This window comes from Brassica napus, chromosome C7, assembly GCF_020379485.1.
Source record: "Brassica napus cultivar Da-Ae chromosome C7, Da-Ae, whole genome shotgun sequence".
Classification (NCBI taxonomy): Eukaryota; Viridiplantae; Streptophyta; class Magnoliopsida; order Brassicales; family Brassicaceae; genus Brassica; species Brassica napus.
Window position 1 is genome coordinate 13,822,221 of NC_063450.1, and position 24,586 is coordinate 13,846,806.

The following is a 24,586-nucleotide window of genomic DNA, read 5'->3' on the forward strand; positions in this document are numbered from 1 at the left end:
TCTCGCCTAGAACTCCTTATATACTGGCTCCTAGGCCGGTTTACGCTTTTCCTCTTCTGCCCTTAAGCCGCCATAGCATAAAAATGGAGATATTCCATTTTTTTCCGATCTTCGTAATTATCTTCAAAATTTCGTATTTATCCGCGGAAACTTGACATTTATCTTTCCTTGCGAACCAAGCGTAAACCGCTATGCGGCTCACGGGCTGTTGGTTAAGAAATCGTAAGTCGGGCCTCGAGCCATGTCTTAGGTCCTTTTGGGCCGTCTTCTGACTCGAAGCGTTTATTACGGCTTCTTTCGATAAAGAACGAACTTTTCACGGTATTTACGGTAAAGTTTGATCGATAACTTAGAATGGCAGGGAACGTGAAATGGGTTCGCTACGGTCTCCAGGAGATAACATCGAAGGGTAGACGAGAATGCATGAACTAATGTCATATCAACGTTTCGGAAGAGCGCTCGGTCGCTACGTAGCGACCGAACATTGGCTCGAGCTCGGTCGCTACGTTGCGACCGAGCTTCGGCTCCTCGTCTACCCTTCGATGTTATCTCCAGGAGACCGTAGCGAACCCATTTCACGTTCCCCCGCCATTTCATCGAGCTTCGGCTCGAGCTCGGTCGCTACGTAGCGACCGAGTTTTGGCTCGAGCTCGGTCGCTACGTAGCGACCGAGCGGAATGGACGCTCGGTCGCTACGTAGCGACCGAGCTTTTGCGTTTGGTCGCTGCGTAGCGACCGAGCTTTTGCGTTCGGTCGCTGCGTAGCGACCGAGCTTTTGCGTTCGGTCGCTGCGTAGCGACCGAGCTTTTGCGTTCGGTCGCTGCGTAGCGACCCTTTTCGAGCTCTTGTCCGATGACTCGCATTTCCTCCGCAAAGCTTTTCGTAAAGAAGAATCTATTTCGAAAAACTATTTGTCGAAGAAGGTTTTTACGTTTTCTTCTTCGGGGATTTGGACGTTAACTTCATCGCAACCATTTTCGACCCCAACAGTTATCCCCCCAGCTCGTTGGGAGCATGGATTTCTAGTGAGATCCCAATGCGCGGTATGGCGAGTTCGGACGAGATTGGTGTATTTGGGCGAAGTTCGTGTCCAAAAATCCGCAAGTAAATAGTAATTTCTCATGCCTATAAGAAGGGAGGTAATTTCTTCACAATCTTTACACTTAATCATTGTCATAGAGAGGATTTTTGCAAAGTTCTTCTTCTTTCCTTCTTGATAAAAAAGAAAAACACGAGATGTCGAGTAAAAAGAGGAGTTCGAAGAAAATGTCCTTGCCCGCGAACGTTTCTGAAGAGCTTCGAGTGCCGAAGATGGAATTCGTTCCTCATTCGGTAGACCCAGCCGAGAACGAGGCATGGTGGGTGGTGTGTTACGGTTCGATGACGCCTCCCAAAGAAAAATCGTTCCCGGTCATGAACCATCGCCCGGTGGAGGTAAGTGCACCAAGTAGGAGTACTAGTGAATTACTCGAGGTCATGCGGTCGTTCTACCATATTTCGGACGCGGTGGAATTCAGGGTTCCTCGTCAAGGAGAATGCGCTAGTAGTCCCCCGGAGGGTTACTTTACTTGTTACGAAGCATTCGTAGTGTGCTGCCGTTTGTGGTTCCCGATCCTCGAGATTATCGTCCGTGTGTTGGATCGTTTCGGGGTGGCGATAAGGAAACTGAATCCTCTTGGCATCCAGCACCTCATTGGAGACCTGATCCTGAGCTACGAGCATGGTCTCTCCCTCACCGTCGATCACTTCGAAGCGCTTCTTCGGTTACAGATCATCAAGGATACTGACACGTACATGCTGGTTCCTCGGAAATTCATGTCAGTGGTAAAGGGGTTTACTTCTAACTTCAACTCGTGGAAGAAGTTTTTCTTCTTCGTTCGTGTAGACGCCGCGTCCGTTGAGGAGAGTTGTATCCCATTGTTCTGGAGGTTGCCGAACGATTGTCCCTTCATCAACCCTCTTGCTTCATTTCCTGAGGACATTATTGCGGTGAGGGATCCTTTTTTCTGGACTTCCTTTACGCCGATGAGAGTTTGAAAGGCGCTGAGGTTTGTGCATCCTAGTCCTGCTTTGGACGGAGAAACAAGGAGTGATTCCGAGCCTGATGACCAAGGTCCCGACGCCGCTCCCACGATTGCGACGGGGCTGAACTCTTCGAAGGGGAGAGATATTGACCTCGGTGACCTGGAGTTTTCGGTGGACGATTGAATGCTTCCAGGATGGGATCCGGACCTTGATTTCGGCGATGGAAGCGGTACGAGCGAGGTCCCTATTCCGGACTTTGATGATTTCTTCGTTGGTCTTCCGTCGGGCTTCGATGCTCCTCTGGCCACGAGCGAGTCGGGGAGGCCGAAAGTCATCGCGGAAGGATCGCGTATCATCAATAGGGCTTGAACTTCTTGGATTGGCCATTGAGGCAAGCCATAGAGAGGACATGATCTATCACTTTAAAGCGGAGAAGGCGGAAAAGGATCTTGCTCGTATGCGAGACGAGATGTTGGCGCGAGATGCTCAACTCGCTCGTGATCATGCCAGGGCTATTCGTAGGGCGGAACGGAAGGGCAAGAGGGAAATTGCCAAGGTGATGAAGACTTGCGCTTCTCATTTCCAAGTTGAGTACGGGAATCTTAAGGACGCTTTCAACTAGCTGGGCGACTTCCGTAAGTGTCGCGGCTCTGTCAGGAGCCTTTGGAAGACGTGGGCGGATGAAGGGTGGCATGAAGGATCATGCTCACGCTGAGACGCTCATTCCTCCGATCGATGGGAAGATTCAGGGATTCTTGGATCCCATCCCGGTTTCTCCTGATACCATAGAAACCACGACTGATTTTGCCGGTGACGATGAGGAAGTGAACTATCCCGCGGATGCATTCAGAGCTTCCTTGTCCGGCAATTTTAACTTTGATCTGTCAGTGTTTTGACGGGAAGACGTTTTTCCCTTATCTAGTATTTAGCGGCCGAGTGTGGCCTTTGTTCATTTATGTCTGGCCGAGTGTGGCCTTCGAACTTTGTATGGGCCTGTTTTGGCCGTTTTTATCGGGACTGGCCGTTGGTGGCTTTGAACCCCTACCGCTATGCGGTTTATATAATGGATGTTTGTTTGAGTTACTTCGTTTTGAGTGGGTTTGAAGTAAACATGAGTTGTCTTCTCATATTTAACTTCGTTGAGGCGTTCAATCTGTTGGTTTGTTCGAGACGTGAGTTTTCGTAAAAATTATTTACGATCTTTCGGGAACGTTGAGATATAAACGAAGAGACATGTTTTAGGATCTCGTATCGTTTAGATATCATGTCTTTGAGATGTCTGAGACCAATGCGATGGGTTTAGGGCAAGACCTAGGTTTATTCTCGGTTTTAAGGTTTGTGCGGTGACTAGCCGGCTATTGGTTTTCCTGTTGCGATTTCTACCTGATTCGTACCGATTTAAAGTCCGCGATAGGTTCTCGGCTTATGCGACTTGTATGGTACGAATCGAGCATCTTTCCAGAGACAATTTTTAAAGCAACTGGAAGTGCTAGACCAAAATTTCGGATTTTTTTTTGTAGTGCGCTTTCGTCCTTTTGTTGGACGTTCAAAGATCAAAATAGTGATCAAGTTTTGTTTGTTTAAGACGGCTGATGTGTTCGTCGGGGCCAATCGACGAACGGAGTGTAAGATTTGTAGTGGTCGCGTTCGGACAATTTGTTCGTATCATCTCGATTTTTAACTTGGTGACGTCTCGCAGTTATTTCGAAGACTATACGTATATTTTCGGTGCTGAAGTGAGATTGTTTTGCGGTTTTGGGCCGAGGCTGCTGGCAAGAGTATTAACGTTTGTAGATTTTCTAGGCGTGTTCTGAGACTTTTGCAAGTGTCTTAAAAAGGAGCGACGCATATTGATCGTAAAAATTTTCGAAATCTCTAAAGAACTCGATTACAATAACGCATCTTTTCCTATGTGGGAGTATACGAGTATACGCACCCACTCCCCCCCTTTTTAGAGAGGGGGATAGCTGAACTCGTCTTTCGACGAGCTACCTACGTACCTCTTTCGAGGATCAAGCTATCTCGTAGTTCTGTTTTATGCCGCGAGCGTTTTCACTCGGCGGTTGTCGCCGTGCTGACCGCCTTGATCGTGATAATCGTGGCTGGGTCAGTGTTCTCTTCCGGATGTTCCAGTTGAGTTGTAGTGTCAGCTTCGGACTCATGTTGAGTTTCGACACCCGAAGCGTTTCCGTCAGCAGACGATGTTAAATCGTCTTTTCTTGAAACTTTTTTTGTCGAAGATTTATCAATCCTCGCACGTTTGCGATTTGCCGTTGCAGAGGTCGTCATCTGCCTTAACTTGTGCTCCGCGAGGAAGCACAGTTGCGACTGTTTCTGACATCCCCAGATAGCTGCGACTCCGTTTGGGGTCGGGAATTTGACACCCAGGTGGTACGTCGATGGAACGGCTTGCATAGCGTTGAGCCATGGGGTTCCCATGATCACGTTGTAGATGGCAGGATGATCGACTACCGCGAATTTGACGATTTTTTTGATCGCCTTGGCCATGATTGGTAGCTGCATCGACCCGAGGTCATCGATACTTCGCCTGAAAAGCTTGTGAGCGGTTTCGGAGTTGGAGTTACTTCTCCGAGTTCGATGATCATACGATTGAGAGTGTCGCGGAAGATTACACTGACCGTGCTTCCCGTGTTAATGAGTACTCTTCCGACTTCCAGATCTTGTATGACGAGGTCTATGACGAGCGGATCGCAGTGAGGTTGTGGTGCAGCATGGGTATGGCTTAAACTCTGGATCACTTGAAAGTGGATAGATAGGGGGTGTTCTAAGAGGCTACTAGCTCTCCTTTGAACTATGGACGTCTCCCTGAGCCTGTGGGTTGGCGCCAAGGATGGTTTGCTACTCAAAGACACAAGAACACCTCGTATTGTCTAAGATGGGATTCACCAGGAATTCTTTCCTTTAAGTTAGATCAATGTTCTTGAGCTGAACAGAGAAAGCTAGAGACAAGACAACAAAGTTGACTGAATAATTCTTAGATTGAATGTTGAGGAAGCAAAAGCGGCGTCCCCTGTTTCTTAAAAGAAAATCGCAAACTAACCCTAGAAGTAAACCAGGATGGTTTAATTCTAATTCTAATCCTAATCCAATTGAAATTGGTTTATTTTAAAATCCTAATTGTCTTTGGTTTAAATTAAATGAAAGCCTAATAATCAAAGCCCTTACAAAGTAATTAAATTAAACCAACAGGCTGGTTTATCTTGATCTCCTTGTCTTGATCCAAAACCCACGATTTTGGCTATCTCCTGGAGCCTCTCCTCTGGTGCTCCCAGCCTTGATCTAGTAATTGGTCCACTCCACACACTGGTTGGCTCAGATGGTATCTCACTCTGGTTCTCTTCAGTATCCTCAGCTTCACACCTCTCTTCTACGACATTCTCATCACTTGGCTCATCCTCATCAGTCTCACTCAGCTCCTCTTCTATGTCTCTGGTCATGGCTACACCATCTCCTCCTCCTTTTAAAGGATTTGACCTCAAATCCAAATCATCTGCAATAAAAGGATCCAAGTCAGAAACATTGAAAGTAGAACTGATTGTGTATTTCCCTTCAAGATCGATCTGGTAGGCATTGTTGTTGATTCTCTTCAGCACTCTGAAAGGTCCATCTTTCCTTGGTAGCAAATTTGATTTCCTCTCAACAGGAAACCTCTCTTTTCTCATGTGAATCCACACAAGATCACCCGGTTCAAGTACTAGCTCCTTGCGCCCCTTGTTCTTCTGTCTCTCATACATCTTGGTCCTCTCCTCAATGTTCTTCCTGACCTGTTCATGCAAAGACAAAACAAACTCGGCCTTTTGCTTGCCATCAAGGTTAGTTTGTTCTTTTAAAGGTAAAGCAAATAAATCAAGAGGAGACAATGGGTTAAAACCATAAACAACTTGAAAAGGTGAGAGTTTAGTAGCTGAATGCACTGCTCTGTTATATGCAAACTTTACATGTGGTAAACAATCCTCCCATGTCCTAATGTTACTCTTAATGATGGCACGCAAAAGAGTAGACAATGTCCTATTGACTGATTCAGTTTGACCATCAGTTTGGGGATGACAAGTAGTTGAAAACAATAGCTTAGTTCCCAACTTTCCCCATAGAGTTTTCCAGAAATAGCTAAGGAACTTAGTATCTCTATCAGAAACTATAGTCCTAGGCATACCATGCAATCTAACAACTTCTCTAAAGAATAGATCAGCTACCAAAGATGCATCATCAGTTTTATGACAAGGTATGAAGTGAGCCATCTTAGAAAATCTATCAACAACCACAACGATACTATCTCTTCCTTTCCTAGTTCTAGGCAATCCTAAGACAAAGTCCATAGAGATATCAATCCATGGTGCCGTAGGAATAGGGAGAGGTGTATACAAACCTGTTGGTTGGACCTTAGACTTGGCTTGCTTGCACACGAGACACCTTGAGCACACACGCTCCACTTCATTCTTCATACTTGGCCAGTAGAAGTGCTCCTGCAAGGTGGAGAGTGTTTTGGCGACTCCAAAGTGTCCCATCAGCCCTCCTGCGTGAGCTTCCCTAACATACAATTCTCTCAAAGAACCACTAGGAACACACAGGCGGTTATCATAGAAAAGAAATCCTTTTACTTAGTAGAATTTTCCACTAACATGTTTCTCAGATTCTCTAAACACATCTTTAAACTCAGGATCATTAGCATAGCAAAATTTGATATGTTCAAATCCTAAGAGTTTAGTTTCCATCGAAGATAAAAGAGTATACCTTCTGGAGAGTGCATCAGCCACTACATTCTCCTTACCTTTCTTGTAGTGGATGACATAAGGAAAGGTCTCAATGAACTCCACCCACCTGGCATGTCTCTTGTTCAGCTTCGTTGCCCTTTGAGATGTTTAAGGGATTCATGATCTGTATGGATCACAAACTCCTTAGCCCACAAGTAATGTTGCCACACTTGTAAAGCTCTCACCAAGGCATACAGCTCCTTGTCATAGGTAGGATAGTTCAAGGTGGCGCCTCCTAATTTCTCACTAAAGTAAGCTATAGGTTTCATATCCTGCATCAACACAGCTCCAATTGCAATACCAGATGCATCACATTCAATTTCAAAAGTTTTAGAAAAGTCAGGAAGTGCAATTAAGGGAGCACTTGTTAACTTCTCTTTTAGCATTTGAAATGCCTCTGCTTGGGTTGGTGCCCAAGTGAAACCTACACTCTTTTTGATTACTTCAGTCAGTGGTGCTGCAACTGTACTGAAATCTCTCACAAACCTCCTGTAGAAGCCAGCGAGTCCATGAAAACTCCTGACCTCTCCAATAGATTTAGGAATCGGCCACTCCCTGATAGCTTTCACCTTTTCCTCATCAACCTGTATGCCCTGTGAAGTCACAACGAAACCTAAAAAGACAAGGTTATATGCGCCAAAAGAACACTTCTTATAGTTAGCGTACAGATTTTCCTTTCTGAGCACATCTAGAACTTGTCTCAAGTGGTTAACATGTTCTTTCATAGTCTTGCTGTAAATCAGGATATCATCAACGTAAACAACTACAAATCGTCCTATCAAAGCACTCAAGACATGATTCATTAATCTCATGAAAGTACTAGGTGCATTAGTAAGCCCAAAAGGCATTACAAGCCATTCATACAATCCTAGCTTAGTTTTAAAAGCAGTTTTCCACTCATCTCCTTCTTTCATTCTAATCTGGTGGTAACCACTCTTTAAATCAATTTTAGAAAAGACACATGAACCATGTAACTCATCTAGCATATCATCTAAGCGAGGAATAGGATGCCTGTACTTAACTGTTATGTTGTTGATGGCTCTGCAGTCCACACACATCCTCCAGCTTCCATCTTTTTTGGGCACCAAGAGGACAGGTACAGCACAAGGACTCATACTCTCCCTGATATGTCCCTTCTCCATTAGCTCATTGACTTGTTTCTAAAGCTCCTTGGTCTCCACAGGGTTGGTCCTGTATGCTGGACGGTTTGGTAAAGTAGCTCCTGGTACAAAATCAATATGGTGCTCTATTCCCCTAAAAGGCGGCAGACCTATTGGATTGTCCTCTGGGAACACATCTCTATACTCCTGCAAAAGACACTCAATCTCCTCTGGAATTTAGGAGCAGGGTTAGTAGCAGAGCTCAACAATTCTTTATAACCTACTAGTATCAAATTTGATTGTTCAATCACAGCAGTTTTGATATCTTTGGCAGTAGCAAAGAGGTTGAGTTTACTTACCTGGCTGGTCTCTTCAAAAGCAAGGACTTGCTGGCGGCCTTGGACTCTCCTCTCTTCATTTTGAGATGCATCTGATCCTGGTGTACCTCCTGAGGGGTCATTGGCGCCAGGGTAACTTGTTTCTCCTTATGGATAAAAGTGTATCTGTTGGTAAAGCCATCATGTACTGATCTCTTATCATACTGCCATGGACGTCCAAGAAGAATGTGGCTACCTTCAAGGGGTGCTACATCACAAGTGATCTCATCCTGGTACTTTCCCACTGATAGCAAGACCTTCACTTGCTTGGTGATCTTTAATCCACCCTCATCATTGATCCATTGCAAGAGATATGGTTTAGGATGCTTGAACACTTGAAGACCCAACTTCTCCACCAACTCAGCACTGGCTACATTAGTACAGCTTCCTCCATCAATGATCAAGCTACAAACCTTTTCTTGAACCAAGCATCTGGTGTGGAACAAGTTTTCCCTTTGGTCATCTTCTTTGGCTTTAGGTTGAGCATTGAGAAGTCTTCTGGTGACTAGTAGCTCTCCACGGACAGGGTACTCCACGCCTTCCTCATCTGACTCTTGGCCGGCGTCCTCCTCTTCAGATATCACCTCCCCGTTGGCTAAGATAGTCATCACCTTCTTGTTGGTGCACTCATTAGCATAGTGACCAAAGCCATGACACTTGAAACACTTAATGTTCCTGGTCTTAGTAGATGTGGATAGTCCTTTACCCTTGTCATCTCTCTTGGTCTCTACTGAAGAAGAACCTTCTTTGGACTTATCCCCTGGCTTATCTTCCTTGGAGTAGGCCGGTTTTGAAGCAGGAGTGTATGAAGACCGGGTAGAGCTCTTCCTCTTTTTCTGCTGCTCAATCAAAATAGCCTTATGTAGCAGTTCATCCATGTCCTCATACTCTTGTAGCTCCAACCTGTCTTGAATATCTCTGTTAAGACCTCCTTGGAATCTAGCCATAGTAGCTTCTACATCTTCTTCTAAGTCAGCTTTTAACATGAGTGTTTCCATCTCCTGGTGATAGTCCTCTACACTCTTAGATCCTTGAGAAAGCCTTCTCAACTTCTGGTGTAGATCTCTTCCATAGTGATTAGGAACAAATCTCTTCTTCATCACAGTTTTCATCTCAAACCAGGAAGCTACTTGAGGGTCTCCATTGCGTCTCCTGGTAGTAGCAATCTGATCCCACCAGCTAATAGCATATCCACAGAATTCAGTAGCTGCTAGTCTCACTTTTCTCTCCTCAGTGAACTGCTGGCAATTGAAAACCAGTTCAATCTTCTTCTCCCACTCTAAGTAAGCATCAGGGTCATTCTTCCCATGGAATGGAGGGATTCTAAGCTTGAGATTGCCTAGGTTAGCAGTAGCTGGTCGCCTGCGGTTGTAGTTTCTACCATGCTGACTAGCCTGAGATCCATCATGACTGTCATCAGCTGAATCTTCTTGATAATGTTCTCCAAAAATCCCACGACCCCCAATCTCAACTCGTGGCCCTCTTATAGGTCCAAGGCGTGCTCTCTGAGCTCCAGCAGCAACCGCGTCCCTCTCTTGCCCTGCATTAACACCAGGTAAGTTTTCATTAGCTTGTTGAGCAAGGTTGTAAGTATTTTGAATTCTTCTGGTTATCTCAGCCATCATAGCCTCAAATTAAACTTGGTTGAGGTTGATTTGCTGGACAGCCGGTTCTCCTGAACTCTCTGGTTGCTTTCCATCTCATCTCTCTTCACTCATTGTTCCTGAAATAGTTAGAGAAAACACAAAGCCAAGAACAAAATTATCTCTCTCTCACTCAAGTTTCAAATCGCCAAGTCTCAGCTCTTCCCACAAGTTCAGTTGAAAAACAAAGTTCTACACTTAAGATCTAGAACTAAACCCCAATGAATCAGAAAGAAAGTATTAAGAGATTTAGGCACCAGCTGACTTTACCACCCTGAGCTGGATTTCTCTTCAGCTAGCTGGATTACTCTTCAGCTTTCTTTCTTTTTTTTTGATTTGGATCAGAGATCTCTTTTTTTTTTTTTTTGATTTGCAGGGTTGGCTCAGCTGGCTTACAACAGATAGAAAGATAAGAGAAGTGTTTGATGGAGTGAATGATCTGAGTAGACAAATCGTAAACCCTAACCTTCAAGTGGCTCTGATACCACTTGGTGCAGCCTGGGTATGGCTTAAACTCTGGATCACTTGAAGGTGGACAGATAGGGAGTGTTCTAAGAGGCTACTAGCTCTCCTTTGAACTATGGACGTCTCCCTGAGCCTGTGGGTTGGCGCCAAGGATGGTTTGCTACTCAAAGACGTAAGATCACCTTGTATTGTCTAAGATGGGATTCACCAGGAATTTCTTCCTTTAAGTGAGATCAATGTTCTTGAGATGAACAGAGAAAGCTAGAGACAAGACAACAAAGTTGACTGAATAATTCTTAGATTGAAAGTTGAGGAAGCAAAAGCGGCGTCCCTTGTTTCTTAAAAGAAAATCGCAAACTAACCCTAGAAGTAAACCAGGATGGTTTAATTCTAATTCTAATCCTAATCCAATTGAAATTGGTTTATTTTAAAATCCTAATTGTCTTTGGTTTAAATTAAATGAAAGCCTAATAACCAAAGCCCTTACAAAGTAATTAAATTAAACCAACAGGCTGGTTTATCTTGATCTCCTTGTCTTGATCCAAGACCCACGATTTGGGCTATCTCCTGGAGCCTGTCCTCTTGTGCTCTCAGCCTTGATCTAGTAATTGGTCCACTCCACACACTGGTTGGCTCAGATGGTATCTCACTCTGGTTATGGTTCTCTTCAGTATCCTCAGCTTCACACCTCTCTTCTACGGCAGTCTCATCACTTGGCTCATCCTCATCAGTCTCACTCAGCTCCTCTTCTATGTCTCTGGTCATGGCTACATCAGGTTGATCGATCCCGCAGGCTTCCTCCTTTGCGAAGGTTATTGAGCAGTTCTGATCATCTCGGGTAGGCGACCATGTAGGCCAGTTTGCGCTCGACTCCGCCTTCCGCTGGTAAGCTTTGATGGCCGAAACCGTATCGTTGCAGAATTGCGATCCTCCGATGAACATGTTGACTCTGCGACGATTGTTATCGTTCCCTTTGTCGTCTGGCCTCCTGCCGCGTTTATCCCCAGATTGGTTTCTTTGAGGAGATCTCTCTGCGGGAAGATTTCTGTCCGGCTTCGGGGGGCGATCGGTCTCGAGGATGAGATCTTTCACGCTGGTCACTTCCGAGAGCTCTCCGGCTAGTAGCTTCGCGGCCAGCCTTGCTCCCAAGACTTTGTAGTTAGTCGTGGAGTGTCCTCGGGACTGGTGGAACTCGCAGAAGGTGTTTTCATCATATCCTTGATTGCGAGTCCACGTATTACCCGTGGTTCGGCCCTGGTCTGAGCCGATCGCGTAATTATGCGCTCCTTGGAGATCTCCCCCCTCGTGATGGACATACTTGTCATTACGAGGGTTCTTCTTCTTCGTTTTTGGATCTACATCTTTCGAGGATGGTCTCGTCGACTTATGTTTTTGCGATAAGACTTTCGTTTCTTCCTCGATCATGATGTAGTCTGTTGCCTTTTGGAGGGCGTCCTGGATAGTCCGCGGTTTGTCGAGGGATATCCATTTTCTGAATTTCGACTTGTACCAGAGCGCCTTTCTGAGCGCATCGATGGCCACCTTGTCGCTTATCCCGCTGACCCTGGACATTACCAACTTGAATCGGCTGATGAACTCGCGGAGGGGTTCGCCTTCCATCTGGGACAGACTCCAGAGATCGACATCGGAAGTTTCTCTGTCTATGAACATAGAGTATTGCTTGAGAAATTCCGATGCGAGCTGTCGAAAACTTCCGATAGAGTTTCGCTTAAGGCGTGCGAACTATTCGAGGGCTGCTCCTTCTAGATTTTCGACGAACAGGTGGCAGTAGCCGGCGTCTCTTTCGCCGTCCTTCAGCCTCGCTCTTCCCATCGTGATGTGGAAAGCCTGAAGGTGTGCTCTCGGATCGGTCGTGCCATCATACTTCGGTACTTTGAATTTTCCTGGATCCGATACCCTCGTATCTGAGATGCGAGTGGTGAAAGGGGTCTTCCGAGCCCCTTCCAGCAGCCTGTCGATCTCGGGGGCCGCGCTGGTAGCGTGATGGATTTGGGATTTTACGGCTCTTACTTCTGCTGCAGTCTTGGTGATATAGTCGCGAAGATCGCGTATATCCGACGTCTCGCCAACAGATTTTCGTGCTTGTCGGCGTTTACTGCGAGTGAGCTTTGTTTTCTTTTCAGCCAGCTCTTCTTGTTCGTTCCAATACAGGATTTCCTCCTCTTCTGTCATTGGTTTGTCGAACGGAGAGCTTCCCCGAGTGAATCGGCTTCTGGTCCTCCTTGGATGTCTGTCGACGTCCTCATCAGTATCGTTGGAGACATCGCAAGGATCCAGGTCGACTTGCTCGACTCCGTTGTCCTCCGAAGCCTTCGCGGGAGGCGGAGGGGTTTCAGAGTTTCCCTTTTCGATGGGAGATTTCTCGCTAGGGTTTTGACCCGAAGGTCGTTCCTACGCGGCTCCAGGCCTGTTGAGTGGGGTTGCGAAGTCGAGTCTTTTCCCGCGGACTTTAGTGGTTTCGCGGGGGCGGATTGCTCGAGTCCTTGCCGTTAAAGTTTCAACTTGTTTGGTTAAGGTGCTCACGAGCTTGTCCTGTTCTTCCGACCTATTTTCGTAGGTAGCAAACATCTTTTTAAACTCCTCGAGCGCCGCGGCGTTGGCCGGTGCGTTGGCCGCGGATACGTCCGCTGCGGGAGTGTGGAGATCAGTGCCACTGCCTCCGTTAAGAGGAGTCTGCATGTTATCTGTGTCGTCAGTTGACATGTCATGTTGAGGGTGATGTGGTTGAGAGTTAGATTGATCCGTACCACCCCTCCTTCTAGCGCCAAACTGTGGGAACCTAAATTCGCAATGTCGATTTCCGTTTAAATTAGGAAAGTTAGGAAAACCCTAATTTCCCAGATATCTGCTAAACCACACGCCAAGTAATCAGAACACGCAATTAAAGACGAAAAGAAATAAGAAATCGTAAAAGAGAGCAAAAGGAGTTTTATTCCGAATCCGCGTATGAGCGTTACAACAAGGTAGAAGGCTTGGCTACGAGAGCTGTCGGCGAGATTCCTGGTTCTAACAACCAAAGACTGCAAAACCTAGTTGAGTCGCAGCTCGAAATAACAAAAACGGAAAGTTGCCTAATTGCTCTAAGTGCTAAGTTTGCTCTGAGAAAAGTCCTCTCCCATGCCTCTCGCCTGAGACTCCTTATATACTGGCTCCAAGGTCGGTTTACGCTTTTCGTCTTCTGCCCTTAAGCCGCCATAGCATAAAAATGGAGATATTCCATTTTTTTCCGATCTTCGTAATTATCTTCAAAATTTCGTATTTATCCGCGGAAACTTGACATTTATCTTTCCTTGCGAACCAAGCGTAAACCAATATGCGGCTCACGGGCTGTTGGTTAAGAAATCGTAAGTCGGGCCTCGAGCCATGTCTTAGGTCCTTTTGGGCCGTCTTCTGACTCGAAGCGTTTATTACGGCTTCTTTCGATAAAGAACGAACTTTCCGCGGTTTTTACGGTAAAGTTTGATCGATAACTTAGAATGGCGGGGAACGTGAAATGGGTTCGCTACGGTCTCTGGGAGATAGCATCGAAGGGTAGACGAGAATGCATGGACTAATGTCGTATCGACGTTTTGGAAAAGCGCTCGGTCGCTACGTAGCGACCGAACTTCGGCTTCAGCTCGGTCGCTATGTAGCGACCGAGCTTCTGCTCGAGCTCGGACGCTACGTAGCGACCGAGCTCCTGCTCGAGCTCGGTCGCTACGTAGCGTCCGAGCTCCTGCTCGAGCTCGGTCGCTACGTAGCGACCGAGCTTCGGTTCCAGCTCGGTCGCTACGTAGCGACCGAGCTCCTGCTCGAGCTCGGTCGCTACGTAGCGACTGAGTTTTGGCTCGAGCTCGGTCGCTACGTAGCGACTTAGTTTCGGCTCGAGCTCGGTCGCTACGTAGCGACCGAGCGGAACACGCGTTCGGTCGCTGCGTAGCGACCCTTTTCGAGCTCTTGTCCAATGACTCGCGTTTCCTCCGCAAATTTTTTCGTAAAGAAGAATCTATTTCGAAAAAATATTTGTCGTAGAAGGTTTCTACGTTTTCTTCTTCGGGGATTTGGAAGTTAACTTCGTCGCAACCGTTTTCGACCCCAACAGTTATGGTGAGAACTAAATCATATGGATTCAATTTAACAAGTTAGAACCATATACCAGACCGGAATGGATGTCGACCAATGTAGGGTTGTTGATATCGGTCGAGGCAGGTTCGGCAATGTCGATCGATGTCGACAGCGTCTCGTCGGTTGATACTCACGGCAATCGTCTAGTCGGATTTTTTTTTTTTATAACCTGCAATAATGAAAAACCAACATAAGTAGTATATCAATAAAAATTAGATAAATATTACCTAATAGTGGGTTGCCTCCCACTCAGCGCTTTGTTATAGTCATATAGCTTGACTTTGGAGGTGATTGGGCTAGTAGTGTTGGAAACTGGAACTTGCTGGAAAACAAGTGTCCATCTCTTCTTTGCGCTTGGTTAACCATGTACAAGTGAAGTCTCTCATTGCTTCATCCCCTCTGCGCCATTTTTCCTTCATTGTTGCAGTTGTGTTTTCCATTCTCTGCAATCTCTCTTCAAGACTCTCAATGTTGAACTGATGTCTTCTAAGTGTGGCGCAAGTGTCAGCTGAGGTCTCCTCTCCATGGTGATTTGTGTCAGACATATTTCATCTTTGGTACTAGCCGGCCTAGGTTTGTAGCGCCATCGACCGATGTTTGATGATGAATGTCGGTCGTTTTGTTGTTGCGTCTGTCGACCTATGCGGATGCTTCTGGTCGACGGGCAATGTATCTTTGTATCTCAACTAATTCCCCTTGCATAGCTTCAATCTTGGAAGTCAAAGCACTGATACTAAGATCCATTGGGAAATAGATGTCATCACATCTCTCATCAAGCCTCTCTTCTGTAGTTTCCAAAGCTCTATAGATTTCTTATACCAACTGATCTATCTCTTCTTTGGTGTGAAAGTTTTGTGGCGGCTGCATCGGATGTGAGTGTGGTGGACTGATGTCGATCGATGCCGGTAAGCGTTGGTCGATCGATGTTGGTAGGCGACAATTGATCGAAGCATGTTGACCTCTGTCGATCGATGTCTGGCGAGAAGCTTCAGTTGCTTGTTGAATTCTGGCTATGTCTTGCCTCATCTCCTCCATGCAAGTAGTTAACCAACTGATGCCATCGTTCAGTGGATGGTAGACACCATCAAGCTTCATCTGGAAGGCTTCTTTGTTGTTCTCTTGTTCTCCACAGACTCCATATAACATCTCATTGATCTCATCCTTGGTGTAGATCTCTGGTACGCTTGGTCTGTGTGAAAAAAGTAGCATGCTCAGGAAGACATATGTAGCTTGGCTCATCTTTCGAAGCTCTTTCCAGAAGTCTTATGATGTTCTCCTTGGATATATTGATTATGTGTCCATCCATGCCTCTTGCACATCCCTGATCATCTCTGTAGATTCCATACTCGTTCTTTTCTTCCCAGGAGAACTTTCAGTTACCATAGAGATCATAAGCTCTTCTGCCGAATTCGTGATGTCTGTCGACCGATACTGGGACGGTAACGTTGATCGATGGTCGACTGGGATGGCGAGATTTATGTATTAAGCTGTTGTCTATGCCACCAACTGTGTCATAGAACTCCTTTGTAACCTTTTGTTCTGGATTGTTGCGGTGATGCATGAACAGATTGTCTGCGCCATTGGCTGTCTGAAGTATATCTGCGATGTCTTCTCGAGATACGTGTAGTGTGCGGCCGTTTATTGCTTTTGCGTAGCCATCTGGGTCCTTGAAAATACCAAATTCGTCTGGAATTAGATACTCGTCATCAAGTTTATCATTTTCGCTTACAGTGGTTTTTGGTATTGGACGGTTGTCGATCGATGTTGCATTGTTGTTGTCGATCGATTGTTGGTGATGAGTGTCAATCGAAGGGCGGATTCCTCTATCGATCGGATGGCTTGTTCATGTTCTTCCCCAAGCAGTTTCTGATTGATGTTGATCTGTCTCATCCTGAATTTGAATGCTGAGTAATTCCTCATATGTGAAACCTTCATGTAGTTCATCTTCGGCGTAAACCACTGTTTCTACTGCATAGCTTTCATGATGGTGATCATTTGCCCAACTGCCAATCGAGTAGTCGCCTTTTCCCACACGATCTACGTCTGTGTCGATCGATGGGTAGTCGGCAGTATCAGTCGATGCTCGTTTTCGGTATCGTTGATGAGGTTGAGTGTCGATCAATGGCGAACTTGTCATGTCGATCGATTTCTGGTGACCATTGTCGATCGATGTTGCTGTGTGAGTCTCGATCAACGCCGAGTAATCGGTTTCGTACTCGTTTTCACAGTGGCAAGCTGCAATGATTCCTGCATCATTGATTCTTCTGGGAATCTTCTGTGGTGTCTTGACTGGTATAGGGTCGTAGTGGACATTAGGATCAATGAGTGTTAGACACAACTGGTTGGTTTGCAAGTTGCACACTGCTCCTACTGTTGGCAAGAAGGCTCTCCCAAGCAATAGAGAAGGGTTCCAGTTTAACTTGATGTCCATGACATGAAAATCAACTGGAACTAGGGCATTACCAATCTGCACCTCTAGGTCTTTCACAATCCCTCCTGGATTCTTCTGAGAGCAGTCCACAAAAGTGAACAGCTCGTTGGAAGGCTCCACCTGCAGACCCAGATGGTCTGCCATAACCTTAGGTAGAATGCTGACTGAAGCTCCAGTGTCGCACAAAGCATGTGGGAATTCAATACCCTTCACCGTGCATGGTATTGCAAACTGCCCAGGATCTCTCTCTTCTTCTTCAGTGTAATCCTTTTTCTCATCTTTTCTCTAGCTTCACAGAACACTCTCCTGATGTATTCTTCTTTCTCCTTTGTCTCTCTGAAGAACATCGACAATTTGTGAGTATAATAAGCATCCTCGAATGGCTTATCTATAGGAATCCTGGAGACTCTCTTCCGGAAACTTTCCCTTTCCTTATCATTGGCCCCCCTTCTCAGATGCTTCTCCACTTTTCCTTTTCTTTTCCTTAGGGTTTTTCCCAAAGGAACCCTATCGATTTCCATTGATTCCTCTCCATCATCTGAAGGTGTCCTGACGGTCTCTGGTGGGTTTTCTGAAGGTTTAGGTTTGGGCCTGAGTGCATTCATACGTGCCACATCTATCTTCAGCATCTGCACTCGGTACGTAATAGGTGCTCGTCGATCGGTGGGAGCTGGAGGTTGTCGATCGATGTCGACATCCATTTGTCGATCGATAGTTGGTTCTCCATGTCGATCGATGGAGGTGTTAGCTCGTCGAGCAATTCGTACCTTATCTGGGCTGGGCGGATATGGGTGTTTTGCTGCGAACTCCTCGTGAGTCAGAATCCTCACGGCATTGCAAGATGCGGATGACTCTATTGGTGTCATCGATCGATGCTCTGGAAATCCTGTCGATCGATTCGGACTGGGGGGTTGTCGATCGATATACATGTTCTGACGTTGATTGACAACAGTACGATCTGCCGAAGCTCATCAGGCTTTCTACTTCGAAATCTCCTTCCTGCAGCTTCTCCTCCTTCACCACTTGCCAGAAATCATCACCAATGATGGCATTCACGTGGTGTTTTATCACATCATCTCCTTCCCCTCTTGTTAAGGCTTCCTGCCTCTTAAGAGCTTCTCATGTCTGAACAACCTGTGTCTCCAGCTTCTTCACATGAGTGCTCAAAGTATCAAACTTTGTGTTCAGGTTGGTGTAGACAGAGTCAATCTTTCCATTGAAGTCCACTGTCATGTGCTACTGTGTCTCAAGAACCCTCTCAAGCATCTCCTCAATCTTGCTCTCCTGAGTAGGCAGCGGTGGGTTCTGGTAGTAGGAACTTCCAAAATTCCCGTTGTTGCTGTATGGTTTCTGGTAGTGCGAACTCTTCTTGAAATTTCCCCTATTTCCATAGTAATTTCTGTTTACACCCTGGTTTTTAGATCCTTGGAAACCTGTTCCACCAATGAAGTTCACTTCTTCTTCTTCTTCTCTACCCTCTGTCTCTACGGCTTCTGCATCTTCAACCAAGCAGACTTGCTTCCTGAGAAGCTTGTGAACACTGTCCAGCTTTGTCTTTACCTCATCCATCTGGTCATTCCCAAGGATGGTGGCAGACTTCCTCCTCTCCAAATCAGTGTTCTTGGTGCTGTTGCTAGATGCTAGGTTTTCAATGACTTTTACTGCCTCTCCTGGGGTCCTGGTGTTGAAGTTCCCATTGCTGGAAGCATCAAGAGCCATCTGGTACTGCACCGCGATGCCTCTGTCGAAAGTACTGAGCAACTGTACTTCATTGAATCCATGGTGTGGACAGTCTCTCTGGTACGACTTGAATATGATCCAAGAGCCTTTGAATGATTCTGCAGGCTCCCGATCAGTGAATGTAGCAATCTTGCTCCTCAAGTCTTCAGCGCGTGCTTCATCAAAGAAATTGCATAGGAATGCATTCTTGATGTCGCTCCAGGATGTGAGAGATCCTGGTGGTAGCTGCTTAAGCCAGTGCAAAGCTTCTCCAGAAAGTGGGAACTTGAAGAGCTTGCATAAGAGGTAGTCCTCAGGGACTCCCTTGACTTTAATAGCAAAAAACAGATCCTCGAACCTCTCCAGATGGTCCATAGGATGCTCGTGAGAAAATCCATGGTAGGGTATTTGTCCCACGAGGGTGTAGTACTGCGCCTTCAGCTCATAATCCCTCTGAAAAGTGGGAGGACGAATGGCTGATCTGTTGGTGTAGAATTGATATGGACGGCTGTAGTCTGCCAACGTCTTAGGTTGCGCAGCTTCATCAGACTCAGGGATTGCAGCCCCCTGAGCGTCTATCCTCTGACCTGCTGCATTATGCAGATGACCTTCCTGGTCATGCAGGTCCCCATTGTTGTCTCGTACAAGTATCAGAGTAGCAACTATGTCTCGCGGCTCAATATCGATCGATGTCTTGTCTGGATTATCGATTGATATCAGATGGAGGATGTCGGTCGATGGAAGATGAGTGTCTTCGGTCGACGGTGGTGAGCGAGTATCGGTCGACGAGACTAGTGTCTGGGTCGACGGTGGTTGAGCGAAATCGAGCGACGAACAGGTTTTGTTGTCGATCGATGAGGAGCGCGCTTCTTTGCGGATTGTACGCTCAAAACTTGCAGTTGTGAGAATAGTAGTTGGGTTTCCTTGTTGCTTCTGGTACTGCTGGGCATGTACCTGAAAATCCAAGAAAAAAAATGTCTGTCAAAAACTCAAAAAATAATAAATTAAACAGGCAATCAAAGCTCCCCGGCAACGGCGCCAAATTTGATACCACTCAAATTACCCTAAGGAGTGATTTATACTCTCTCAAATAAGAGGTCGAGTTGTAGTACTTAGGGATCGAATTTACAGGGAGCTAGGGAACCTAAGAAATCTAATATGATTTGTCAAGTTGGATGTTTCAACGGTTTTAAATGTAAATTAGATCTCGACCCGCGCAATCGTGCGGGTTTTTGTTTTCATTTATTTTTATATAAATATTTTTTTTTCAATTCTAAATTGGTACATATTATAATATATATGTGTCTATCAATTTTTAAAACATAATAAGTTTAAGGTATGTTTTTTCATTGAATAGATTGTTTCAAACTTTCACATGCATTTGTATCTTCTTCTATATATATTTTCGGATTATTATTTCATTACTAAAATCGTAACTATATATATAAAGATTAGTAAAATATTGTTTTATTGTCATATTCAAAGATATTGTAACATTTTACAAATTTAGAAAGTTTTTAAAAAAATTAAAATTTTCCCTTCATAGATTTATATTATCGAGTAAATAATTAAACATTTAGTTTTTGTTTAATGTTTAAAATAAACTATATAGTTTAAAATTTGTTTTCATTGGTTTAAGATAGGAAAGACTAATCATTTTTAGATAAAATGATTTTTTTTATTTAAAAAAAAATATTATAATTTTAAAAGTTATGATCGACAAATATTTAAATAATTAACATATGGAGGTATAGTATTACAACATTAAATTATATATATTTAATTTATACTATCTATAAATCCTATGGATCATCTATTGTTTAAATCCAATTATTGATAGCCCAATAAAAAATTTGGTAGGCCCAAAATTTAAATGATAAGATTAGATATTAAATGTAACATAACTTTATAGGAATATATCCATTAAGTCCATTTTTAAAAAAATCACACATATATCAAGGTTGTGACTTCTGTTTTAATATATAAGATATTCAATATTATGAATAAACTATATTCAGCATTATGAATCTTATATATCATCAACGTTAGACCATGATTTTTTTACGTGACAACCTAACTAAAGAATCAGAACATAATAAGCTCAAATTAGTTTGATAATTTCATGTTATAGTTTCTTTTACGTTAGGTTTGGAGTTCATTAATAACTGCAGGGACTGCAATTTTAGGAAGAAAGGTTAATAGCTATGCTGGTAGTGGACTGATTAATTGTCCAAGAACATAGGCACTCGATCTCTCACATAAAGAATCTAAACTAATTGATAAATCAAAATAATTGTTTTGTTTAATGTTACTGGAAAAGAGGAATTAAATATATTGTTATGATTGGGTTATGCAAATACACAATAATGTAAATAACATTTTAGGTGAAAGTTCATAACACAAGAAAGAAGTTATTAATTCTATTTTAATAGTATAGATAGCAGTTTAGAAATCAAGCAAGTATTTGCTCAATTGACTGGTTGAGGTTTTGGTGCTTATTAAGGAAATAGCTAGACTTAGGGTTTTTATTCAGGAAAATTGAGATTATAATCCTACAGATGCCTAATGAGTTGCTTGAATGATAATGTAAAGCTCAACTACTTGATCAACAAGTCCATCAGCGTTCGCAATGTTTGCACTTGTCTATTAACTAGATATATTGATCTCAACTGTCGTATTTTGATCAATAAAAAATGTCGATCGATAATCATATAGGGATATCGATCGATACACCTTTTTCCCCGCCGATCGATTATTCAAGTGTGATATCGATCGACGCGCTCTAGTCAAGCATTATGCGCGGTTTGAATAATAGCTTACTAAGCTCACTAGATCAGATCTCGCCTTGCTCGTAGCAAGAAACATAGTTCTATTAGAATGTTTTCAGGATGAGATTAAAGCTCTCGCTTTTATCAATCGAATCCAAGGGCATGTTCTAGGTTGCTAATCTAGACACATGCATTAAATCACAATCCTAAAGATGATTATCACAACTCAGCAATCTATAGTTGGGGCTAATCCCTCCTAACCTATTTAAACCCTAAAATCTAACAAAGGAACTACTCAGACATGGCTAAGCAATTCATGACAACAATTAGGTATAAAAACTGCATTAGAATAATAAAAATAGATATCAATGGAGTTCCAATCACAAATATAACTTTGGATCTTCTCTCCAATCTATCAAAATCCTAGAAAACCTTTGCTGTAAAACTAGTAAAATAATAAAGCATACTTTGCCTCTAACATGGTGGCAAAGCTTATATAGTTAGGTTAAAACTCATCAGGGGTAATCTTGTAAATTGGTGAAGACTTGGGCTTTAAGTCGGTTGTGACCAAACGGGCTTTCTGCACGCTTCGCTATCGATCGACATCACGATGTTAACATCGATTGATTACTTCTCTTCAATATCGACCGATTGTCGAGCTCGATGGTCATCTTGGGTGCTTGCTCCAAATATCTCTAAAATGCTCCAAAATCATCACTTATCTCCAAATCACTCCTGATCTTATAAATATAGTAAATAGACTCTATTATATAATAATTATTAGTAAAAACACCTATAAACCATGGGCAAAAGTAGGTCAAATCCATGGTCTATCATGGACTTAGCATGGGTCATGAAGAATCCGAAGAAGATCGTGCATTCTCACTTTTGGGCCGTTTCATTCATTCCGACGACTGTTCCCTCGGCCTTGCGTCCGTGTTCGAGCCACTCATGGACTTTACTCATCCAAATATCTTTAAGGCAAGGATTCTCCATCTTTCTGAAGACTAGGGCCACGTTTGGTCCATACTCATTCGTGAAGAAAACCCGGCCGTTCGCACATACAGTTCGCGTTCGTCCATCTCCTTACCGCGGGTCATGCATCAAGATACATCGAACCTGGACTAGAGTAGCCGAAAGGGTCTAATCGACGAGTCTTCATCCATTTCCGTGCCTTGACCATTTTTAATATTTCTAGTCAAATTTCCTATTTCCTATGTATTGTTTTCTTCATTTCTCATAAAGGTCTTAGACCACAAAACTCTATAAGTATGTAATTCCCTCATTTGAAGAAAGTAATCGATTTTTCCTTCTTAATTTGAGTTGATACTCCTTGTTCTTTGATTAGAACATTTCTCGTTTCTTGGTGTGGTTAGCTCCAAGTAAACACCTCTTTCTCGTTGGACTTGTGCTTCATATCAAGCAACATATCGAGTTTGCTTCTTTGTTGGACCGGTGTGTCACATCCGGCAAAAAATTGGTTTCGGGAATATCAGAGGTCTTCCGAAACCTTCGTGCGACCCTTCAATCCATCCAGTTCTCATCTGTGAGTTCATATCAAAACCTTACCGGTCAAGTGATCCCATTTAGGGTGTATCAAAGTGGTATCAGAGCCACTCTTCCGGTATCTTCATTTACATCTTTCTCATCTTCCATTTTCTTCTTATAAACACTTCTTCTTCTACCTTTCTTAAATCCGGGTCCCTCATTACCATCCATCATAAAAAAGAAAAAAAGAAAAGAAAGATCTACGATTTAAAAAAATAAATAAAAAAAGAAAAGTTTGATTTGTGGATTGGTGGTGGAATGGAAAGCCTGCTGGCTGAAGAGAAATCCAGCCTTTGAGGTGGTTAATACGGATTTCAAACCAAAAACTCTTATCGTTCTATCTCGAGAAATTCCCTTGTTTGCTTGGTTTTCCCCATTAAGAATCCTTGTTCTCTTAGAACCTTGAGTATAAACTTTGAGTGAACACCAAATATGAGTGGAACACCTGTGGGTGAGATCAAACACTTTAGAGTGTGAGGTTTTTATCTAATCTTTGGTGTTTAAGAATTTTCAGGAAACCATGAGTAGTGAAGAAAAAAGAAGCCGACCCGAAAATTCTTTTGCTGGTTTGTCTAACTTGCAGATGAGAGCTTTGAATGATTCTATGACTAATCTGATGAATGGATGTTTAGATCAGATCCATCAGAGGCTTGATAAGCTTCAAGCCATCCAACGACCGCGTCCTCGAACCGGAACAAGGAGTGATCGCTCAAGGAGGCCCAACCGGTTTTATGATGAGACTCAAGGGGACGATGACAGATCCATCAACTGACCTAGGTGAGGTCAAAGAAACCGTGATCAAGGTGATGTTAATTTTTTGCTAGAAATGAACGAGCTGATGATAGGTTAGGAGGTTTAAAACTAAAATTTCCAACTTTTGATGGAAAAAATGACCCAGGTGCTTTTCTTGAATGGGAAAGAAAAATTGAGCTTGTCTTTGATTGTCAAAACTTCTCTGATTTTAAGAAAATTACATTGGCCGCAGCTGAGTTTACTGGTTATGCTATTAATTGGTATGATCAAGTTGTGAGCCACAGGAGGAGAACATGTGAAAGGCCGATAGAAACATGGGACGAGGTTACCATGATGATGAGGAGATGGTTCGTACCCTCCAAGTTCATAGCCTCATTTGCTATCCACAACGACAAGTTCGTGGAATAATTCGCCAGCAGCAGAGACATGGAGAAAACCTCTAATGGTCTATACGAAATCCTCCACCATCGGGCAGAACCTCTGCGAGGCTACATAGCCCGCTTCAATCAAGAGAAGGGGGCCATTCCCGAATGTAACATCCCCACTGCAATCTCTTCCTTCAAGAGAGGCTTGCTCCCCGACGGGGACCTCTATAAGGAGCTGACCAAGTACCATTGCAAGAACATGGAAGAGGTTTTGTCCCGAGCCTGGGCACATGTAAAATGGGAAGAAGATGTCGCCAGTCGCGCAAAGGCGCAGCTAAAGCAAGACCCCAAGGCGATCAGACCGGACCGAATCGAGTGAGACGAGAAACCCTATCCAAGAGCAGCCAGGGATTCCAGGAACATGCCTATCTAGAAGGCAGAAGGGATGCTAATGTCCACGTGGTCAGACATCTCTCACTTCTCCATCTCAAGGCC

General features: G+C 44.1%; 1 protein-coding gene across 1 annotated transcript; it reads right to left on the minus strand.

Annotated features, from left to right (window-relative positions):
* Nucleotides 1-7,957: 7,957 nt before the first annotated feature.
* On the minus strand, nucleotides 7,958-11,147 carry LOC125590429. Its single transcript, XM_048763993.1, has 4 exons — nucleotides 10,931-11,147; nucleotides 8,471-9,814; nucleotides 8,257-8,381; nucleotides 7,958-8,104 (listed from the first exon to the last, which is right to left on the minus strand). The coding sequence occupies exons 1-4, from the start codon at nucleotides 11,145-11,147 to the stop codon at nucleotides 7,958-7,960; spliced, it is 1,833 nt and encodes a 610-aa protein (XP_048619950.1).
* Between the last annotated feature and the right edge of the window lie 13,439 nt (nucleotides 11,148-24,586).

Excerpts from the sequence above, each read along its gene's own strand:
- LOC125590429 (XM_048763993.1), bottom strand. The coding sequence starts at position 11,147 with ATGACCAGAGACATAGAAGAGGAGCTGAGTGAGACTGATGAGGATGAG. Across the intron at positions 9,815-10,930 it reads GGAGATAGCCCAAATCGTGG|GGCAAGAGAGGGACGCGGTT; the intron begins GTCTTGGATCAA and ends GTGTTAATGCAG. Across the intron at positions 8,105-8,256 it reads CTTTTGAAGAGACCAGCCAG|GAGTATAGAGATGTGTTCCC; the intron begins GTAAGTAAACTC and ends TGTCTTTTGCAG.